This window comes from Panthera onca, chromosome A2, assembly GCF_046562875.1.
Source record: "Panthera onca isolate mPanOnc1 chromosome A2, mPanOnc1 haplotype 2, whole genome shotgun sequence".
Lineage (NCBI taxonomy): Eukaryota > Metazoa > Chordata > Mammalia > Carnivora > Felidae > Panthera > Panthera onca.
The window spans coordinates 109371039-109390482 of record NC_138340.1 but is presented as its reverse complement, the minus strand read 5'-3'; the positions used below and the strand labels follow the sequence as shown (position 1 = coordinate 109390482).

Sequence of the window (19444 nt, the reverse complement as noted above, 5' to 3'; positions counted from 1 at the left end):
TTATAGCCTGAAAGCAGCCACAGACAATATGTAAACAGGCGGTCGTGACTGTATGGCAATAGAACTTTATTTACAGAAAACAAGTGGTAGATCAGGCTGGGCTCCCAGGTTGCAGTCTGCCACCCCCCATTCTAATACAGTGCGTCCAACAGGAGTGTCTGTGACGGTGGAAATGTTCTAGATTTGTACTGTCTAATACGGCAACTACTAGACACGTGTAGCTGTTGAGCCCTTGAAATGTGGCTGGTGTAACTGAAGAATTAAAATTTAATTTTTATGAATTACAATGAAAATAGCCAATGTGGCCAGTCGTTACGGTGGGCAACCCAGTTCTAAAGCATTCATTATAGCCTAACCCACTTCAATTTAATAAAAAGGTGAAAATACATACAAAGAATATGACGTTTTTAAATAAAGTGGCTTGGAGGAGCGTTTTGCCCAAATTTCAAAACCTGGTGGCTATTGTGAGAAAAGAAGAATCCAGCAAACTTCAAAGTGAAACTCTCTCTGGGTAGTAAATAACCCTGGAGACCGTATGAAGGAAAAAAAAAAAAAAAAAAAAAGACTTTCTGTTCTAAGATAATAAAAGTTACCAGGCAGCAACATCATCTCCAAAGTATAAAGTGTTTGGGAATAGCACCGTAACACCAGCACACAAAACTGGCAATGTGATTGCCACTTCACGGCAACATTCCCATGAAGCACTTTGTGCTCAGGAGGAACGTTCAAGAACTACCTTTTATTCTATACTCCAAATGAGCGAAATAATGTACCATAAGAAGAATGAACTAAAAATTTCCTAAAGTTATAAACTCTCCTCCTTTCCATTAAAGCTAAAACTCTAGGAACATACCTCATAAAATCCTTCACTAAAAGTTGTGTCCAGGAGTCATTCGGGTTCATAAAAATGATCTCAGAAGAAGCAAAAATAATTAAGTTGCTCTCTAAAAGTGTAAATTACTAACATTCTAAAGCAATAGACCAGATAAATGCCTACAATAACACTACACTTTGTTGCCAAGAACAACATTATCTTTTTAAATGTCCTTATGATTTTGTACCAAACAGCCTCTGTACTCAAAATCATCCCCAGCCTCTACAGAATTCTTCATTATATCTCCAGGCACATTCTATGTAAGTTTTAGTTTTTATAATAATTGGAAAAAAAAAAAAAAACAAAACAACGAAATTTCAAATAGTAGCCTATCTATAAAAAAAAAAGTTTCTAAATAAAATCAGATATTCCCTTCTTTAGTACAAAAATATTAGTCACTCAAATGCCACTCTACTTAATACTGGTTCAGATTACATACATATAAGCATGTTACCGAGTCTTCTTACACAGTGAATGACAAAAACATTTTCCCTCTAAAATCTAAAATAGTACTTTAAAGAAATATAGGCCAAGGTCACCTGGGTGGCTCAGTTGGTTAAGCATCTGACTTCGGCTCAGATCATGATCTCATGGTCTGTGAGTTGGAGCCCATGTCAGGCTCTGTGCTGACAGCTCAGAGCCTGGAGCCTGTTTCAAGTTTCAGATTCTGTATCTCCCTCTCTCTCTGCCCCTCCCCCACTCACACCTGTCTCTCTGTCTCTCAAAAATGAATAAACGGTAAAAAAAAAAAAAATTTAAATATCACTATTATATTCATGTCCCATTTACTCTTATCCTTAATGGTATGAAAGAACAAAAATAATCTTTCTTAAAGAGTACCAAACTTAATAATAGTTCTCCCCTCAAAAACTTGACAACCATCTCCAGAGGGACATTAATGCTGGAAATTTAAATTGTGCTAAGCAACCACCTTACAAGGGAAGAGTGACCAAAACCCAAAGGAATTGTGCTGTGGAAAAAAAGCACTAAGAGCTTACTACTCATCTAAATCTTTTTCTGATATAGAGGCATCATGATAAAATTTTCATTATCATATTTCCAAAACAATTTCACACCTTACACTTATTAGCGTATCTACCTTGGTTCTGAATGGTGATACCTTGTTTTCCTTTTAGCAAAAATAGAAATATTCTAAAAATCACATTTTAAGTATCAATGTACAACTTCTTCAGAGAAATAAATTAAGACAATGTGTAATGTCTGGGAATGCAAGCTGGTGCAGCCACTCTGGAAAACAGTATGGAGGTTCCTCAAAAAACTAAAAATAGAACTACCCTACGACCCAGCAATTGCACTACTAGGCATTTATCCACAGGATACAGGTGTGCTGTTTCGAAGGGACACGTGCACCCCCACGTTTACAGCAGCACTATCAACAACAGCCAAAGTATGGAAAGAGCCGAAATGTCCATCGAGGGATGAATGGGTAAAGAAGATGTGGTATATATACACAATGGAGTATTACTTGGCAATGAAAAAGAATGAAATCTTGCCATTTGCAACTACGTGGATGGAACTGGAGGGTATTATGCTAAGTGAAATTAGTCAGAGAAAGACAAATATCATATGACTTCACTCACATGAGGACTTTAAGAGACAAAAAAATGAACATAAGGGAAGGGAAATAAAAAATAATATAAAAACAGGGAGGGGACAAAACAGAAGCGACTCATAAATGTGGAGAACAAACTGAGGGTTGCTGGAGGGGTTGTGGACAGGGGATGGGCTAAATGGGTAAGGGGCACTAAGGAATCTACTCCTGAAATCATTGGTGCACTATATGCTAACTAATTTGGATGTAAATTTAAAAAATTAAAAAAAAAAAAAAGACAATGTGCAATGTCACTTATTTCCCCTTAAGTGAAGTTATTTTATAAAACTTTTAGGAAGTTGAATAAAACCCTAAAATGCTTTCACTCTATCAATTCATGTCCTCTGCTTAATGTAGATTGTAAGAAGTAGTTCAGGGCATGCATATTCCCTTCTCTGGGCCCTTCTCCTTTCCCCAGATGGATTCTCTCCCCCAGATCCTTCCCTTCCTCCCTTAACAACTAACCAGGCATATTCATTCAACTTCACAGATAGTCTAATGTTACTGATGTGATTCTTAAAGTCTCTCAACACTTTGAAACACAAACACACACACACACACACACACACCCCCCCCAGAGATTTATAAGAGCACACTTTGGCTTTTAGAAAGCCAGGTTCTCAAAAATAATGTTTCAAAGTATTTTAATAGCAAAATGCCCCAAAACCTCTGTTCTAGGTAAGTTAAAACAATTAGAACTTTTGTCTACAAGCAAAAGTATTGTGATGACTGCATACCTACAATATTTCAAACCACAAATTCTAAGAATTTAGAGGAAATGGTGGCATAAAATAAGTACATGTCAAAGATTGGGCAGCTGTGGTTTAAATATATATTAATTTGTATTTTGGGGGGTGCTTATTATGTGTTAAGCATTATTCCAGAGCAGTGATCTCATTCTGGGGTAATTATGTGCCCTGCAAGGGAACATGTGGCAATGTCTGTAGATATTCTTTTGTCATGCTGGGGAAGTGCAGATGCTACTGAAATCTAGTAGGTAGAGGATATAGGTGCTGCTAATAATGGACAATGCACAGGAGAGCCCCCCGCCCCCCCCCCCCCCCAAAGGGTTATCTGGTCCAAAATTTTAAGTGTGCCAAGGTTGGAAAATCCCACACTAAAAAGGAAAAAAATTGTGAGCAAAACCAGAGACAGCCTATGCTCTCCAGAGTTAAAAGCTGTGCACATACATCTAAACATACCAGAGCAGTAACCAGGCAGATATTTCCTTGAGTGACTTATTTCTGTTTGCCAAACATTGATGTTAATTTTAGAGAAAACACATTTATCACTGAGTAGCTTGTCATAACTAAAATCAAAAGTGCAATCAGTATACAAAATAAATGCTTGCCACAGTCTTTAATACTAATTGCTGTCTTTCCACATGGATAATTGTGCATCCTCTGATGATCAGGCGGAAGACGGAGGGTAGGTAACAATGTGGGATTGAAGAGGGAGGCAGAAAATGTGGAGGGCGAGCGAACAAACTTTCCCTACTTACGGATATCACAGCACTGAGATAAAAAGACCACAAGGAAAAGATAAAAAGTATATGACTGAAAACTACAACTGTTTAATTTTTTGGACTTGGAGAAGACAATGATGTGTTAAGTAGAAAGAGAAAAAAACCTAAACGCCCACCAAATTCTATATACATGATACAATCTAAGCTACACAAAACACACGTGGTCAAGAGAGTGCATAGAGTTCAGGGAGCATTTTATTCCTGTTCTGTTATTTGTCTGTATTTTCTATAATGTAAGAATGCATAGCTTTTTTAATTAGAAAAATTGCATGTTTAAATGGGAACTCTTTAACCTCCTTTGAAGTTTAAAAAAATCCCCAAAGTGTGGCAATAATATTATCTGTGCATAAGAAGAAATATGACCTAGGCTCCAAATATCATTTCCTACTAAAGAACAAAGGTCTCTTGGATAAATGACTGATTCCAAGGTTAGAGCAGGGAAGATTCAACATGATTCTCAGAAGTCATGTGTCAGAAAGTACTGAATGGCTTTTAACAAAGAAAGATAAAAATAGATCAAACTACATAAAAACTATCCTGAAGACAATCCACTGACATCACCTGAGACAATGTGGCCACAAAAATAATTAACAACAGCGTGGAGAATAACTCAGTGAGTAAAATAAGAATCTGGAGGTCCAAACTCATTTATTTTAGCGAAAAGAAACAGATCAGTGCACAAGGGAAAGAGAAGTAATTAGACATAAATGTAAGTTTTCTTTTCAGTAGAATGCCAATGGAAAAATACAGAAGGAACATGGAGTTAGAAAATCATTGTGCCAAAAACTGATTCTTGCAAGGATCATCAATGGATGCTAAAAGTGCCCTGACACACTGTGTGCGCGTGTGCATGCGCATATGTAGAGATGCTTGATGATCAACAGGATATTCGAAAAGCCTCAAAGCATCTTCACATCAGTTACAAAAAGAAAATGCTAACTCTGCAGTGCAGCAACAAGATAACACCTCAACCCAGGGACAACAGACATCACATGACTCCAGACGGTTTACAGTTAGAACAGGATATTATCTGCGTGGCATTCCAAACAAAAATGCATGATCTGAATCTAATGATGAGGAAACAAAGGCACATGTAGGGACATTCTCCAAAACAACTGGCCTGTATTCTTCAAAAATGTTAATGTCTCAAAAACAAAAACAAAAACAAAATAAAAACAAAAATCAAAGAACTATAGCAAATTAAAGGAGACTCAAAAGGACATTACTAAATGCAGCATGTAATCCTTGAGTGCATGCTGTACTGTGAGGAATTATATACATATTATGTGTGTGTGTGTGTGTGTGTGTGTGTGTGTGTGTGTCTATACACACACACACGTAATGTATTTAGGATAGTACTGGGGGTAATTGATGAAACTGGAGTGTAGACTATGGCGGTAAGTATGGTATCTATTATAAATTCACTGAATTTTACTATTGTACTGTGGTTCTTTAACAGAAATATCTTGTAAAGAAATATGCTCTGATGAAAAAAGGGGCAAAGTGTATACAACCTCCTTTTACATGGATCAGAAATAAAGTGAATATGTAATTATAGAACCAAGGAGCAAAGGCAAACATTGGAAGACATACATGCTTTAATGAATGAGGGTGGGCAACAAGAGTAATTCAGAGAGCTGAAAAGGCCCAAGAACCTAAAAAACACAGGGATTTTGTATTTTTTGGGACTGCTTAGAAATAAAGCTTGCCATAGAGAGAGTTACTCTAACTTCCCAGATCCTTCAGAATTTGGTCAGCTGTGATGTAGGAAATTACCCTGCTGTATTGATTGCACACTCCAGTAAAAAAGCAAACAAACAAGCAAAATAAAACCCAACTCTAGATTTGAAGATCCTTAGAATACATTACTCTGGTTAATGTATTCTTTCTATTTGTCCCATGTACAGTATTACACCCAAACGCTTTTACTGTAACATCATAATGAGGGTTCTTTATACTGCTGCACATACAGACTACACAAAATCCTTGGCACAGCAAGCTATATAACCTGCTTAGCAATGCCCTGCACTACGTATGTTATTCCTGCCACGGAAGTAAATATTCTTCTATATTACAGTCCTAATTGAGGAGATATTCAGAAGGATGATATGAAAGAAACTATTATTAAGGATTACCAGTAAAGTCAGCATTAAAAAAATGTGTATGTATGCAAAATATGTGAGGGTTTTTTTTAAGTGTTTTATTTATTTTTGAGACACAGAGAGAGACAGAGTGCAAATGGGGGAGGGGCAAAGAGAGAGGGAGATACAGAATCTGAAGAAGGATCCAGGCTCTGAGTTGTCAGCACAGAGCCCGAGGCAGGGGTTTGAACCCACGAACCGTGAGATCATGACCTGAGCCGAAGTTGGGTGCCTAACCGACTGAGCCACCAGGGTGCCCCAGATGTGAGGTTCTTAAAGCTAAGAAGTTCTAGCTTTGAGTAATTCAAAACAAATACCTAAAGCCAAAATTATGGTTCCTAAACAGAAAAGGCTTCTAAAATTTTTAAATAAAACAGGCCATTATTTTTTCTATATATCTAGAAAATATTTATCTAAGCAAAAACCACCTAAGCACAAAATACTACATAATAACTGATGAAGGGGTGCCTGAGTGGCTCCCTGAGCCTGAGTGGCTCAGTTGGTTAACCATCTGACTCTTGATTTTGGCTCAGGTCATGATCTCACACTTCTTGGAATCCAGTCCCATGGCAGCCTCGTGTTGGAATCTGTGCCGACAGTGTGGAGCCTGCTTGGAATTCTCTCTCCCTCTGTCTCTGCTTCTCCCCTGTTTGTAGGTACATACACTCTCTATCAAAATAAACAAACATTTAAAAAAAACTGATTAAAAAAAGATATATTCCAGAATTTTCCTATCAAATTACTTTTTTCCTTCAATACAAGCAATGAAAATATTTTTCAAAAAGCAATTTAAAACACTTATTGATGGGGTGCCTGGCTGGCTCATTTGGTAGAATGTGTGACTCTTCATATCAGGATTGTGAGTTCAAGTCCCACATTGTGTGTAGAGATTACTTAAATATAAATATTTAAATAAACTTAGAACAATTTATTGAGGGGCACCTGAGTGGCTCAGTTGGTTAAGCGTCCAACTTCGGCTCAGGTCATGATCTCACTGTTTGTGAGTTCAAGTCCCGCTTCGGGATCTGTGCTGACAGCTCAGAGCCTGGAACCTCCTTCAGATTCTGTGTCTCCCTCTCCCCCCCCCCCCCCCCCCCCCCCCGGCTTGTGCTCTCTCTTTCAAAGATAAATAAATATTTTTAAAAAATGTATCAATCAACTGAATTATCAACAGAATAAATATAAAATCTCACAAGTTGATGATTTGGAAGGGCTATATCTATCAAGATATGATTTTATGTTACTCTTTGTTTACCTTATTAACATATGGTCATACCATTTATATTATAATGCATACCACTCTATTACTTGAATAAGGTGTGAAAAAATACTTTTTATAGAGAAAATAATTCCTTAAAAATTGATAATAAGATCAGTTCATCATATACCCATGGTTGCACATTTAGAGAAAATAAGGAAAACAGATGGAGATAAAATATCTATAAATCTAACTTTAAGTAATGGCCACTGTATACATTTTAACATACTACATAATTCTCTATTAGGTTGGTACCTACATACAGAAAATATTTAAATCCAATTCTATCACCTTTTCTAACGTTACAGCAAAGAATAACCTAAAAAATATCCTTGCATTAGAACTTGCAGCTACAAGATTTGATTCAATGACATCCTCTAGGATCTTTATTTTATTTTGTTTATTTTTTTAAGTTTATTCGCTTATTTTTGAGAGAGAGAGAGAGAGAGAGAGAGAGAGAGAGAGAGACAGAGAGCAAGCAGGGGAGGGACAGAGAGAGGGAGAGACAGAATTCCAAGCAGGCTCTGCACTTGAACCACCCAGACGCCCCACAGGATCTTTATTTTAAAACCTATGTGTTCTAAGGTGGATCCAGGGGCTCAGACAGTTAACCATCCAGCTCTTGATTTTGGCTCAAGTCATGATCTTGCAGTTTGTGGAATCCAGCCCCTCATGGAGCTCTGCACTGACAGCGTGGAGCCTGCTTGGAATTCTCTCTCTCTCTCAATATAAATAAACTTAAAAAAATTAAAAGCTATGTGTTCCAATGCATCACTTTAGGAAAATCAGAATCATTTTATTTTATTGGACTCTGTTAAACTGTAAAGTACCACTAACACACTGATGGCATAAAAACTAACAGTATAAAAGGGCATAAAGTGAAAAATAAAGACACTTTCCAACTTTTACTCATGATCTTATGTCCATGGAGTAGCATTCCACTCCATGTAAACAATAATGAATTTAAACCTTTGACATTGTCCGACTTGTATCCTTTCAGAAAATGTCTATGCATATATGTCAACAAATTCACATACGTGTGTGCATAGAAAATGGGTTGAACATTTACAATGGGCACCCAAGATATGCCAGACCATATGCTATCAAACGATCCATAAATTCATCAGTTTACCATGTGTACTACTCCGAGGGGAGATGGGGACGATGGCAAAGGCTACGTATGTATGGAAATAGAAGGTATACCAGAAATCTCTGCACCCTCCCCTTAATCTAGTATAAACCCAAAACTGCTCTAAAAAAGTAGTCTTAAAAAAAAAAAAAAAAAAAAAAGAATCAGCAGGGAGTAGTGCCAAATTCCAGAGAGCAAATCATTTTATTAAAGTTGATTCTGTGTCACATGCAAAACTGGTAGGAGTTTATATGACTACTTGTTCAAGTGGGAAGTTAGAAGATAAAGTTATAGAAATGGGGATTTAAGTATATTCCATTCTTCTCTTAACCAAGGAGAGGAAAAGAGAATCTTCTAGAAAAAGGATTACACCCCTGACTAGTAACCAGTGGGAGAATTTTGCTTTGGAGCATTTGCTTAAAAAACATGATCATGGATTTGCAGGAAACTCAAAGGTGGTGGTGGGCAGGCATCCAGACATTTCCACATTTATGAGTTCTCTCAACCAAGCCTGCAACCATTCCCCCCACCCCCTCACCCTGCCCAGAAGGGGACCTGCCCAGGCCTGTCTGGCAGATGAAGCCTTATTTGAAGGGTGGCACAAAAATCACTTACCATCCACACGAGTATTTCACAATTGCCAAAGCATGAACTGAATAGAAATGTCAAAGCCAAGCCCCGGACTTGGTGGTATACAGCACACTGATGATATGGGACTGTATTCCTTGGAATAGTTTTATAGCAGTGGACTACATAAATTCAAATGTAAAAAGACAAAATCCCCAAACACGGAACAAAAAGTAGCACAGACCTATAAATTCTCAAGCACATTTTTTTTTTTTAAGGTTCAAACATAAAGAGAATAGCTTGTTTGTATTTATTTATCAAACATATGACTGGTACTAGTCAACAGGAATTCAACAGGGGTTAATCAGACAGGTTGCACAGTGCTAGTTTTCTACCAAGTGGAGGTTTAACCCAAGCACTGCACAAAAACCTGGGGAGTGCGAGTTAACAAGAATTAATAGTCTCCAGTATGTTAAAATAATCCCATGATGCATTTGAGTTGTGGTTGTGTTTATTAATGTTTTAACAATATGTTTTACTTTTTTTTTTAAGTTTATGGATTTGAGAGAGACAGAGACATCATGAGTAGGAGAGGGGCAGAGAGAGAGAGAGAGAGAGAGAGAGAGAGAGAGAGAAACCCTAAAGCTCCGCGGTGACAGCACAGAGCCCAAGACAGGGCTCAAACTCACAAAACCATGAGATCATGACCTGAGCTGAAACAAAGAGTCGGATGCTTAACCAACTGAGCCACCTAAGTGCCATGTTTTTTGTTTTTTTTTTTTTTTTTACTTTTTAACTTACAAGTGATAGCCATGAAGCATAGAACCCTTTGAAAACCAGGGACCCAAAACCCAGATCTTCATCTAACAATCCGATAACGCGCTGATGTGTCAAACCACTTGCTTGAGGTCATGCATTCCATTCTAACATTGGTGATAAAGCAGAGATATAAAGCAAAAAATGCCTTCCCATCAGGGGCTTCATACAGGGACCAGTCAGGGCCAGAAACTGATCAACCCGGTTTCCATTCAGTGCACTTTCCAAAAAGCCAACCAAAGTTGTAGCATGGGCTAGGGCAATTATTTACATGATACTCGAAGGCAGTTTTTTCATTATTTGCCTCATAGACTTTATGGTTTAGAATTAGATAGAGTAAAGCATAAATATTAATTTTCAAGGCTAGTTCAGCACTTGGATAAATTGAACTGGCACAGGCTACCTCCCCAAATGCCAAGTGGTTTTCCACGGAGTTCCGTTACGGAAACATGTATCTTTAGTGAGAGGATTTAACAAAAGTCCTGCTTCTGAGAGACATGTAAATAAGAAATTTATGGCACAATGGTTTCTAGTATCACAGGAGCTGGTTATCACATTGTTTCCTGCAGAGGCTCACCTCTAACAAAAGCACAATCTTCACACTCCTCAATACCAAAGCCAGACACCTTTCCCCTAGGCAGCAATTTCCTCTGTCCGTGCAACGTGGGGTTCTCCTTCCTGTTTATAATAACCTCATTCTATTACCTCGTGTACTGAGAAAAACACGTGCCATTTGTTTTTCTTAGAAACGATCACAAAAAAAAAAAAAAAAATCCAGGAAGCTGTCGTAGTTTGAAAAGAAGTAAGGTCCTCTGCGCAAATGAACAAGAACAGGAGGACAGTAGAATATTCTAAAACTGCTCACCCAACAGTGGCTTATGATATATTCTCTGCAGTGTGTAACAGTTTGTATTCCTTCTGATTACTCACCTCTGCCTGGTGGTTTTCTTGATATTTATTTAAAAGTCCTCAAAGATAATAGTACATCTAACCATTGTTTTTTGAAAGTCTTCATCTAACATAAAATTTGAAATATGAATAGACAAAATATAATTCTGCATCTTTCAAACACTTTGCTCAACATAAGCCAAATCATTCCATTTGGCATTTAACTGCCCCAAAAATACACTTGCTGAAGAGACCCATGGCATCAGCATCAACATCAGAGTGAGCTAAGAATGAGAAGTACTTTTGCGCATACTCTGCTCACATCAGTGCATGTTATATTACAAAATCAGAAATTATTCTAAGTCATGTGTTTTATTCCCTAGTAGATGCAAAGGGAAGATACTGCAGAAACTCCTAATGACAACCACAATCCTGCATTAAAATGGTTCACATTAATCTGATTATTACATCCCTGCTTTATCTCTCAGGTTTAACTGTTTCAGCAACATCTCTAATCCACTGAATAAAAGTAGGAAAAAAATAGATCAGAACAGTCCAACTGGAAAGAAGTCAAAGTGAGAGAATAAAAACTCCTAAAATTCCTTTAAGGTATAGATTTGAAGAATTCCATGGATCAGAGATTCAGAAATATTTAAAAACTAAACTTCAGAAAGAATTTCCTGCTTATTTTCTAGGTATTTATATTTTAGTTATTTTGGAAAATTTCAAAGCATATTGTAATCAAGGACAAAATATTCCAATAGGTGGCATTTTCTTTTCCATTGTTTGTTTTCATGTCTATTATCAGCTTCCTGCTACCACCAATGCTGAAGATAGTGGTTTGTACTTTTGGATGTAGTCTTAAACATGTGATGTCACATTTTATAAACTACTCGAGAGCAAGAACATACGATCAAAGTGTGCTTTAAAATATAATCTACTACTTTCATGATCTTAAAAAGTAGACATACTGAGGAAAACATACCTTTGAATGAAATCACTGCTAGCTCCAGTATAGTTGGCTGAAAAACTGCAGCCAATATTTATTTTATAAATATTTATGATGTTATAATATTTTATGTAATTGTTTTTCTTGGGGGTTGTCCTCCCTGGAATGCTGTCCATTTTCTGGTTTGCCAAATTCATCAGCCCTTCCAGACTTGGTTCAAAATCTCACTTTCTCCAGGAATTAGCCCTCCCACTGAGCTCCACCCATTCTGGAATTCACCTTTGTGTCTGTACTGCTCTGGTTGGGGATTGGAGAAGGCTGTGGGGAGGTGGGGTCATTTGAGCTGAGAAGGATTTGAGTAAATTTGATATGCAGAAATGGGTGGAGGAAGGCATTCTAGGAGCAGGAAGCCGGTGGGTGGGTAGAGGAGTAACAACATTGTTCCAAGTAGAGCTGGAAGATTGGCAGGCACCACCAGAGAAGCCACTCGAACCCACAAAGGGCTCTCAAAGGTAGGAGCTGACATAAGCAGAACCTAAGCAAACCTATGAGCTGACATAAGCAGAACAGAGCTTTAGGATAATTTCATCATTCAGTCCCTATTGGTTCAGGGGCTGATCTATCTCCTGGAGGACAGCACAAGCCTCTTGAAGATAAAGATCATGTCTTATTCCTTTCTTTTTTAAGCTTATTTATTTACTGAGAGACAGAGAGAGAGAGAGAGAGAGAGAGAGAGAGAGAGAGAGAAACACACACACATGCAGGGCTTGAACGCACAAACTGTGAGATCATGACCTGAGCTGAAACCAAGAGTCCGACATTTGACTGACTGAGCCACCCAGTCGCCCCTCATGTCTTAATCTCTGTGACTCATTGGTCATACCAGATGCACACCAAGATCTTTCTTATTAATGAGATATAATTATTGGCATATTTTTTGAGTCTCTCTTTAAAAATAATTTTTATCTTCCCAAATCTAGGAAGATGAGCATATAGCAAAACTAATGCCAATACAATTTTACACTGAAATGTTTCCTCAACTAGGCCTGTAATTGTGTTCTTCTCAACTGTAAATAGACAGGATTGACCCTAAAAATAACAACTTGTTTTTTTATAACATTTTACAGTACAGGGCATCCTCAAAGTCACCCTGCAAGTTTGGTATATATATATATATATATATATATATATATATATATATATATATATATATGAAGAAACTGCAAGCAAGGAAGATTGCCTTGGAAAATACATCTCATCCCGGAAGCTGGAGCCATGGTTTTCTCCAATTCCCAGGGCTATGGTTGTGCTTGGCTGTCTCCCAGAGACCATCCATAATCATTTCCTACCAGATCAGAAGAGGCTACTTAATGGGTCTGCTTTACTCCACAATCAACAGACCCGGAAGAGATTCTTCTGCTCAGAGGGTGATCAATGTAATTTAAAGGGCTGCTTTGTCTTCTGGGTTTAACACAATCCCACAATAGACAAGTGACAAGAGACAAAACTGCCAATTTTCTTCCCTAAATTATTAATTGGGAAAGTAAATACTAACTTTTTCCTTCTGAGGCTGAAATAGCTTTCTACTTTTCATTCGTGGAGTTTTGTTATACTCTGATAAGACGCACCGGCCGAGAGGTTTAAATTCCACAGTGATACAGTTCATATAAATATGCGTTGACGATATACTAATGTATGCTTCAACAATATCTGGCCGTGATACTGGATTGGCTACATTGCCCTTAGACAGTGTGAAGACTTGGCTTTGAAGCTTCATTAAAACTTCTTTAAAATCTTCAAAGTCTGGGAAGACGTTTTAAAAATCATACATACAACAAATTTCCTTGTTGACTTTGGGAAACATCAACATTTAAAAAGTCCATAACATAATAAAAGAAACCTAAAGGTCAGGAAACACAAGTTATAAAGTTGCAAATATCCAGGGAAGTGTACGTATGAAAATAAGCAAATGCTGAGTAGAAGTCTTGCGGGCACATGTTCTGAGTGTGGCCCTTAAAAGCTTACATGAGTACACTTCTCCGAACAATGCCACTCATGACAGTTTGACCCTTCTTTTTCGGAAACGGTTTATGAGACATAGAAGAAATCAGTGTCTCTGCTTCATTCACAGCTTGCTTTTTTTGGTTAAATTAAATGTATCTGCACCCCTCGTTCAGACTTATCTGCAAATTACTTTGTCATTTTCCAAAAAGGATGAAAATTAGCTTTCGGTACGATATTCATAAGCCTGTGACACAAGCATTGAGTAATGCCACCTACTTTGAGTTTTGTGGAGAAGTTAAAATGTGAGGTGAATAGTTTATGGAAATGCATTGTTTGCAAGACGGTCCTTTGCAAACTGAGGTGTAACTGTTTGAACATGGAAACGAGTAACTGCATAAGCTGAACTCCAAGTATAGAGAAAGAATATTTGCATTCATATTAGTCTTCTGTTTTGTTCAACAATGACAATTTTTAGAAACTATAATACTTCCAACTTCTCCTTTTAAAAAACTTCATTATGGAAAATTTCAAACACACCCCAAAGTAGAGAGAACAGTATAATGAAGTCACTGCATACATCACCCGCTTCAATTGTTAACCAGTCAGTTTTCTCATTAATATTCTTACTCTCAGTCCCTGTCCCCCATGGTCACAGAATTACACTGAAGCAAGTTTCAGATGTCATAACATTCCCTCCTTAAATAATTCAGTACTTATCTCTAAAGATAAGGGATTTTTTAAAAAAAATACAACCACAATAGTTCTTTTAATTGGAAAATCCAGGAATGGTATGCAAAATCTGTAACCACGTGCATATCAACATTTTTTTTTTCTCGGTTGACAGCATTCATCAATCAGAATGTCAAGAAGCTCGACACCCAAACATTTAAAGAACTTCAGCCCTTGGTGATGGCAGGTGTGTTCAGTGCCACATCACCTCATGATGCCAGGAGGGATTAGTCAAGTAGGTAAACAAATCCACCTAAAATAACTTAGAGATGCAACTGAACTCAATTCGGCAAGCACTGAGCATATACTAGGTGCCAGACGCTGGATTATGGATTTTGAGAAACAAGGGTAAATTAGTCCTCGTTAATTCAAAGTTGAGAAGGAGAAGGGGTCAAACAGATTAATAAGAACTATAATACAACGTCATGAGAAGGGTACCTGCTTCAGGTATTTTCATGGGGATCCAGATGAAGCAGCGATGATGGGGGGTGGGGGAGCACTGGGGCTCACAAGAAGATAGGTGAGAATTCAAGAATGCCAATAATGGTACCAGCAACTCCCGTGTAAAGATTTTACTCATTCCCCTAGCTGAGGGGCATGAAGAAATGTGTTTATTATCATCTCTGATGCCCTCAGTGGATGAGGTGATCACGAAAGCCAGAGAGAATTTACATGTAAGTAGTATTTCAAAAGTTGAGCGGTCCAGCAGATATGAGGAGGAGACAAGAGACTTAGCGGTGAGGGAAGGGAGGGCATTCCAGGAAGAGAAAAGCAGGAACAAAGGGGTGGAAATTACTGGCATGTGAGGGAACCAGCAGTGTGGTGACCTCTGAGTGTGTGGGAGGGGCTGGCTGACTGGAAATGCCGGCTGGGACCAGAAGTTGGAACTAGCAAGCAAGAACTGGGCCTCTGTTCTATGGCCAGTGAAAAGCTATTGACACGTTTTAAGTGGACCAACTGGGTCTTTACAGAGTATATGTTTCATCCTTGGGTGGATGATGGTGCTCAAGGTTTATTGAACTGGTGGTGCCTTGAACTACTAGCTGGATGGAGTAAGAGGAGAGAGAAGCAGGCTATGTAGCAATCCACTGTGGACAGGCCAGGAGAGGTCTAGGGTGGCACTAACAGAAAAGAGAGGAGGAGACCCCAAAATATCAGACATTTTATAAAACATTATTTTTAAAAAGGTGATGAAAGAAACAGAAGAGAGACCAAAGCATCATGCAAACTTTATTATGCAGTGTGGAACAGTGTATTGTATGCTTCAATTTCTGTCCAAAGTGGGAATATACATCTAAGTTACAAGCATATAAAATATTTCAGTAAGGATATGAGAGAAACAGATACCAATGGTTATAGGTCATGAAGAAAGGACTAGGAAAAGAGGTAGGAAGGAGACTTCTACTTTGGTATACTGAACTACATGAATCTGTTATCTACTAGCTAGTTGAAAGAATGTATAATTTCCCCCTTCCCCTTACTGCCAGCCACATAGGCAGAAAATAGTAGGAAAAAAAGTTCTGGAGACAGATCTGGGTTCCAGTTCTGGCTCTGGCACTCCCTAACTGTGGGGCCGTGGGCAAATTAATTAAGTTCTTCTAGTTTCTGTCCTCTCATCTGCCGAATACAGATAATACTGGCTAATTCCTGGGTCACTGTAACAATAGTTAAGATAATCCTATACAAAGCATCTGCTAGAATATCTGAAACAAACTAAATACTCCCCAAGTGGGTGGTCACTGTTTTATTATTAATGAAACTTGTTTGACATGAATACTTTCTTAGTACAAGAAAAGTTCCTTGGTCTAGTTTAAGGTGTGCTCATTAGCTAATCTTATTCCTACATTAAATATTTATTCTGTACAAAATGATTAATGTAATCCATCCAATGAACGCTATCCATTACATTATCTGTTTCTAGGAACTTAAACAACATACTATTTATCTGTATTTCTTGGTAGATGTTAGTTTTTGTCTTTAAATGGCATTGACTCTAAATTTACTGAAGTCATGTATTCAGAGGCCTAAATACCAATCACATGCCATAAAACACCAAGAAAATAGGTAATAAGTTGTTATCCTTGAGGAACTGACAACCTCAGGGAGACAAACAGGTGTGACCTTCAAGTTACCATGGCCCCAATTTGGCATAAGACATGGAAATACTGGCAATGAAGTACCCAATTCTGGACACACATCCACTGTAAGATGTTGTCACCAGTTGGGGGAGGCTCCTCTGCAAGCATTTCCTTAGGTTTGTGGGTTTCTTCTGCATGATACTATGTTCTAAATAAATTGTAACTGTGGCAGTAACAGCATTTTAAGTGTTACAAAAGATTGGTCACTATCAAAAGCCTTACTACTTGTTGTTTGAACAGCCACATCATTATTAAAGCATCATCAAACAACAGTTTCTTTGTTATACACTGAGATGAATAATTTCAAAGTATTTTCATGTGAGATGTTAGGGCTCAGATCTGCCCCAGCATGCAAAGATGAAGCCTTAAAAAGAAAACAGCTGGAGTTTAGAAAAGATTTTGTTAAATGCAAGAAATAATGATGAACATCTTCCAGGATTTCAGAAGCGTTAGTGAATGCTTCAAAAATAAAATAAAATAAAATAAAATAAAATAAAATAAAATAAAATATAAAAAAAGAAAAAGATCAAAGGCATATGGCCAGAGGAAAATGAATTTCATTTCATATATGGCACTGTGGGGAGAAAGCGCGGTGGTAGGGATGCTTAACAAAAAAAGGTCTAGATAATTATTCAAATATTTCTCTTTGAAGCAGATGGGTCTAGGAAGAAACATCAATACTAGTCCGCAGAGAAACAACAGTGACACGTAAACACTAATTTCTAAAAGAAGCTTTCAATGATGCCATAAATATGTTACGGATGCGCGCCCTGGAGGAATGACTGACTTCGAATTAGCAAGCAAGTCTTGCTTCTGAGCCACAGGAGGTGGTACACACTTCTATTTACCCCCTAGCTACCTACGGTGGTAGCTCAAAGCTCGAGGCAACATATTACAGTTGAATGAAGGTTGGATTAAGAGGCTAATCTAAGGCTATATATAGGCAGCAACACCAATTTAATCTCCGCCCCCTTCCCCTCCCCTCCCTATTTCCATAAATCTCAAGATCAGAGTTACAAAGACTGGGAACTCTGGCAGAGCAGAGGCCCTTCCTTCCCCCCTTCCCCCAGGCCGTCTCTCATAAACGAAGTATTAGTTTAAGTGTAAATTGCTTCCAAACATCCTTAACAGGCACCACAGGGCTATCAGATCCGGTTTTCTTCCACAGCTTCCACAGAGGCCAGAGGAGATGACAAGTAGTGTGTGTGTTGGGGGGGGGGGGGGGGGGGAGGAGTAGGGGGGAGGGTGTTAAGGCTTGCCAGAAGAGAACTATCTTCTTCAGACACTATTCTCACGATGCGTCCCCCTCGCGCGTACTGGGGAGCTCTCCTCGCCATCCCGCCCCTAGCCCAAAGCCCCAGCGCCGGCCTCTGGGGAGCCGCATCTGGCCGTGCCACGCACGAGACCGTAAGCACCCGCCGCTTCTCACCGCGTGGCCCGCCCCCGCCGGCTCCCTGTCCCAGGGTCTCCCGGGGCGGCCAAATGGGGCGAGCGGCGAGTCTTCAGTCCCGGGTGCGGATATGCGATATATGCGATGGCAGTCGGGTGGAGGGCAGGCTTGCCCACCGGGGGGCAGGAAGCCGCCCCAGCAGGCACATGCTTCCTCCCCGCCAGCTCCGGCCCGGATGGAAGCCCCCCGGCGGGGCGGCGCCCGCGGTTCCCGCAGCCCTCCCGGCTTCCCGTGTCCCACCCGGGTTGCTTCTCACCTGTCCGAGGAGGTAGCGGCGACGCGCGAGGCTGCAGGCTGCGGCGATCCCGGCAGCGGCGGTGGCACCCGCGGCAGTGGCGGCGGCAGACAATGGAGGAGTGAAGGACAGACACATTGACATCGACCCACGGAGCCCGGCGCAGCCCCGCCTCCCGCGCCGCCCCGCCTCCCAGCCCGCCCCCGGCCCGGGCTGCACCACTCCCGGGGAAATGGTGGGGGCTTACAGAGACAGACAGGGAGGTCTGTACGCCCCGAGCAGCCGCGACCGGACAAATATCATCTGAAAAGAGAATTTAAATGTTGCGTATGTCTAAATATGTGAACATGGCGGCAGTATGGGGGTGGGGAACGTGGAAGAGGAGTTTCATCTCCCCCTCTGATTTTCTCCGTTGGGTTTTTCCTGGCCCGGCTGCTCCAATGGGAGCCTCTCGCTGCTGCCTCCTGTAGCTCCTCCTCCCGGCCCGGCCAATGACGCGCAGGGGGCGGTGACTGTCGCTGGGCTAGCAGCGACCGACCGCTCAGCTCGCCCGAGCTCGCCCGCTGCTCGCCCGCTGCTCGCCCGCTGCTCGCCCGCCGGTAGGAGGGAGGAGAGAATTCGAACGCTTCCGTGGTTGGCTATTCGGGGTCCTGGGTTTCGAGCTGCCCCAGTGCGGCTGGCGTTCCTGACGCGCGCACACATATCGTTTCTTCTTAATACTTTCAAAGAAACAGAATCATCTTCAAGCTGGCGGGAGCAATGGTTCATATAACGAAAGGCGAGCTGACCCAGGAGGAAAAGGAGCTGCTGGAAGTCATCGGGAAAGGTATGGGTGCTGGGCTGCGACCGGGCGCTGCCTGCCTGGTCTGGGGGAGTGGCGGAGCCCTGGAGGCGCCCCTGGCCGGACTGACCCTCCGCTGCTTTTCAGCGAGGTTGGCTGCCTCGCACCGGTTTGAAATAGCGTTTCTCTCCATGGTCTCGGACCGGTTGCGTGGGCGGAGAGGAGCGGAGCGGGAAGCACTGCTGGGACTCCAGCTGAGGTTGCAGAGGTCCGTCTCCCAAATCAGCTTTTGGAAACATACACGTTTCCAGGCCCCAGCTCACATTGTAATGAGCGACCTCGGTGTGT

General features: G+C 40.3%; 2 protein-coding genes across 2 annotated transcripts in view; one reads left to right on the top strand and one right to left on the bottom strand.

Moving 5' to 3' along the window:
• Positions 1–18444, bottom strand: part of BZW2 (basic leucine zipper and W2 domains 2) — a 62496-nt gene extending 44052 nt beyond the window's left edge. The window contains exon 1 of the mRNA XM_060632605.2: positions 18337–18444. The gene's annotated coding sequence lies outside the window, so the exon portion shown is untranslated. The remainder of the gene's footprint in view (positions 1–18336) is intronic.
• Positions 18445–18688: 244 nt separating this feature from the next.
• Positions 18689–19444, top strand: part of ANKMY2 (ankyrin repeat and MYND domain containing 2) — a 37494-nt gene continuing 36738 nt past the window's right edge. The window contains exon 1 of the mRNA XM_060632602.3: positions 18689–19141. Coding sequence (XP_060488585.1) covers positions 19075–19141 — 67 coding nt within the window. The 5' untranslated portion in view covers positions 18689–19074. The remainder of the gene's footprint in view (positions 19142–19444) is intronic.